The sequence below is a fragment of the Pleurodeles waltl genome, chromosome 6, assembly GCF_031143425.1.
Source record: "Pleurodeles waltl isolate 20211129_DDA chromosome 6, aPleWal1.hap1.20221129, whole genome shotgun sequence".
Taxonomy (NCBI): Eukaryota; Metazoa; Chordata; class Amphibia; order Caudata; family Salamandridae; genus Pleurodeles; species Pleurodeles waltl.
In genome coordinates, this window is record NC_090445.1 from 397,863,396 (window position 1) to 397,867,229 (window position 3,834).

Genomic DNA, 3,834 nt, shown 5'->3' on the forward strand with positions numbered 1-3,834 from the left:
CCAACTCAAAATTCTCTGGGAAGGACAAAGAATCACCACACAGCTGAAAATATTTTAAACGTGTGAGAGGATTTGGGATGCATCAACCTTGAGATAAAGTATTTCTCCATTTGAAATTTTGGAAATGCATCGGGAGATATTCAATTAAGTCTGAACCTTAGATTGACTTTTCATTTTTTTTTTCTTTTTTTTTTTATAATGGTAGGCCATTTCAAAGACTCCTCATATCTTTTACAGTGAGAGAAAGAAAGAGCGAAAATAGCGTCTTGGGCTGTTGTTATTAGACAACTGTGTATCAATAGAATCATAGTAAGAGACAGGTTTTATCCATTCTCTGAACCACAGAAAGATTAAAAGACATTTTTGAGTTTGAAATGGAAGGATTGGACATTTGAGCTTTCGGTGTGAACGGATATTCCGCCCAACTTTATGTACTCCATCATATGAACAGCCAGCATTCTGTGAGAACCTGAACTTAGTCAATTTGGGCATCTGTCAGATGGTAAGTTAGAAAACGTTTGCTTACGTAACTGGAGCTGTGTGGTGGAGGTCATTGTGAATAACGAAAAGTGATATTTACTGATTTATTTTTCACACCCAACAACAATGTGACAGTGGTAATAGGGCCAGGCCATTTAGGCCTTCCAATTGTGCAAACCTGAAAATTCAGGGCCCTTTAAAACTCACTCCGGGGACTTGTCTGGTGGACTGAAGTTGGGAAAATTTGCCCTTATGAAGTAATTTGAAGTATTCTGATTTTGCCCAACTTTCTTGAGGTGTGTTGTCCCTTACAGTGGTCTGCAGAGCCGGTCCCTTTCCGATCTCAAAATGTTACACCTATGGTTGGCAGGCTATCATACAATGGGAAAACAACTAACAGGTCCATAAGGTGTGGTGGATTAGAGCTCATAAGACATGAGGTTGGGACTTGGATGTTTGGCAGAAGCTCGCAGATGGTGTATAGTCGGTGGTGGAGGATTGCCATAAGAACCTTTGTTGATAACGGATAGGGGTGGTGCAAGATGCGCCAGAGTGCGGACTCAAATAAAGGCAACAAACAAGTGCTGCCAGTCCACCCGCTATGACTTGTGGTGGAGGGGATGGCTTCCTACTGCAGTGAAGACACTCTCATTTTTTATTTCATCTTTGCAAAGATTGCACAAGATTGCAATATTTTCTGTAAAAACATGGCAAAGTTGAGAGTTAACCGATTTTGCAACTTCATAACTGAGGGCAAAGTTGTGATAATCATCAATATGTAGTGTATCCTCTTAGATGATAAGGACGATTAAAATGGTTATGGTATGAAGCAGAGATTAAAATAAGAGAGAAATCCAAGCTGGTATAAAGTTATTATGGGAAGGACAGTTCTAGGGAAGAGGGTAATCTGAAAAGTAGCCTGCATGGGGTAATTCAGGTGTAATTCTGATCTCGTATTTAGCTGCATTGATGTAAGGGCAATCCTCATATATCGAGTTTTGGTGGCATTTCACCAAAAAACGGAGACAGGACTCCTCCTTTTCCTGGAGTAAGCTAAATGAGGTAGACGTTTAAGTAATCAGAAATCATGTTTTTGTTTTATAATTTTGACACAGGAGTGAGCAAACCCTCTTTAATGAACTGATTCACTTTCATTCATTTACATATACAACATTAGTTCTTTTCTGATTACCCCTTCCCAATTGCTATTTTCCTGCTGATTAATTTTTTCATGGCTGTTTTAACCTCTGCATTTCTCAAAGTGTAAATAAGGGGATTCAACATCGGAGTTATCACAGCATAAAACACAGAAATTATCTTATCCATAGGGAATGTAGTAGAGGGTCTTGTGTAAATAAATATGCATGGCCCAAAAAAGATAGTCACGACTGTGAGATGGGCGGCACATGTGGAAAGTGCTTTTTGTTTCCCTTCAGCAGAACGCTTCCTCACGGTGAGTAGGATGGAAGTGTAGGAAACAAGCAAGAGCAGAAAACACACTAGTGATATCAGGCCACTGTTGGACACAATCAAGAGTCCCGTAATGTAAGAGTCATTGCAAGCCAGACTCAACAAAGGCAGAAGATCACAAAAGAAGTGGTCGACCTCATTTGGCCCACAAAAAGGTAACGCCATCATCAAGTATGTCTGCACTGAGGAATGCACCGCTCCACCTACCCAGCAAGCCAAAACCAGGAGGTTGCACACTGACCTATTCATGATAGCGGTGTAACGCAATGGGTTACATATGGCAATGTAGCGGTCAAAGGCCATGACCGTAAGCAGGAAGATTTCTGCACAGGCAAATAGGTGAAAGAAGAATATTTGGGAAATACAGCCACTGAAGGGGATGGACTCATTCCTCGAGATCAGGTTCACAAGCATCTTAGGAGTGGTGACGGAGGGGTAGCACAAGTCAATGAAGGACAAATTACTCAGCAGGAAGTACATGGGGGACTGGAGGGAGGAATCAGCCTTCACCGTGACCATGATGAGTAGATTCCCAAACAGGGTAGCAAGGTAGAACAGCAGAAATGTGAAAAATAATAGGGTTTGCAGCTTGGGGTTTCGAGACAGACCCATGAGCAGGAAGTTTTCAATGCTTGTTTCATTTGCCATGTTTTAGCCGATGGAGTAAATCTTCTTGTGTGGAAATTTCTAGTCTCATTCCAAAAGTCACGTTTTACTTTCAAGATAGTGTTTACTCATTTAAGTGTTTTCTGCAAGAAAAAAATCAGTATTACAAACAGAAAATTAATAATTAAGTCACAAATACAGAACTCACACAGGCCAAGGTATGGTAGAGAAATTTACACTTAAAAGGTGCCCAATGTCCCATTTTATCAGGGAAATGCTACTAACAAAGATATATTTTCACATATATAGTACTTACGTGCAAATTGCAAATTTACCATTATCAGCATAAGACTTCCAAAGTTTAAAAATAACTGATTAATGCATTACATATTCTATGTTATATTCACAGTGCAGTGGCAAATAGTAGTCACACACATGTTTGCTATATTTACCAACATTGGACCTTGCTTCTCAGATTAGTGTCTAAATACATCTGCTCCTAGTGGGGGCGTATATGTTTCCCTTGAATTTACATGTAATCCTCTCTTAATCTACTGGCACCTGCGTATTTCTACATGCCAACCTACATCAGAAAAATGGCAACAAGATTTAAAGGACCCAGCAATGTGTAAAGCTGATATAATCCACATGAACTTGGAGGGTAAGTTAAAAGAACATACTCTTCATTTAAAAAAGGGCTGCTGCTTTTGTAATTATGACCCCACCAGTGTCTTTCTAACTGTCAGCCCTATGATAATTAAGAAGCCCTGCAAACAGAGAAAACCTGCTTTGGAGTATAACAACAAGTGTTCTTTGTAGTAGTGAACCATTTAAAGTCCAGTGTTTTCTTCAGAAGTGCTGATGTGTGCTAGGCATTTTTAAAGAGGTTTAAAATGTAATATCTCAGGCCTTTGCATATTTTAAGATAATATGTTGATGTTATTTGTCTGAAATTTTTCACAAACTAAAGGCACGTATTTGGGGGAATGTGTGAAACTTAATTTATACTCACGTTACATCATCCAAATTTTAGCAGGTGACAAAAAAAATGGTAACATGAAGTAGTCATACACACATTTGCTATGCAGACTACTTACTACTACCGTATTTCATAATATATGTGGTTCCTTGATGTTTATAGTTTGTTCAACAGTGCAACTAGTGTATGATTTGTGAAGTAATTTAGTGAATGTTTTTATTGTTTTGCAGGAGTGTGCATAAGGCACACACATTTCACTTTACTAGTATTCAGTTTTGCTTGGGGTCTCTTCCCTGTTT

At 39.1% G+C, this 3,834-nt stretch overlaps 1 protein-coding gene across 1 annotated transcript; it reads right to left on the minus strand.

Moving 5' to 3' along the window:
* Nucleotides 1-906: 906 nt before the first annotated feature.
* LOC138301594 (olfactory receptor 4E2-like) lies at nucleotides 907-2,598 on the minus strand. Its single transcript, XM_069242111.1, has 2 exons — nucleotides 1,692-2,598; nucleotides 907-986 (listed from the first exon to the last, which is right to left on the minus strand). The coding sequence occupies exons 1-2, from the start codon at nucleotides 2,596-2,598 to the stop codon at nucleotides 907-909; spliced, it is 987 nt and encodes a 328-aa protein (XP_069098212.1).
* Between the last annotated feature and the right edge of the window lie 1,236 nt (nucleotides 2,599-3,834).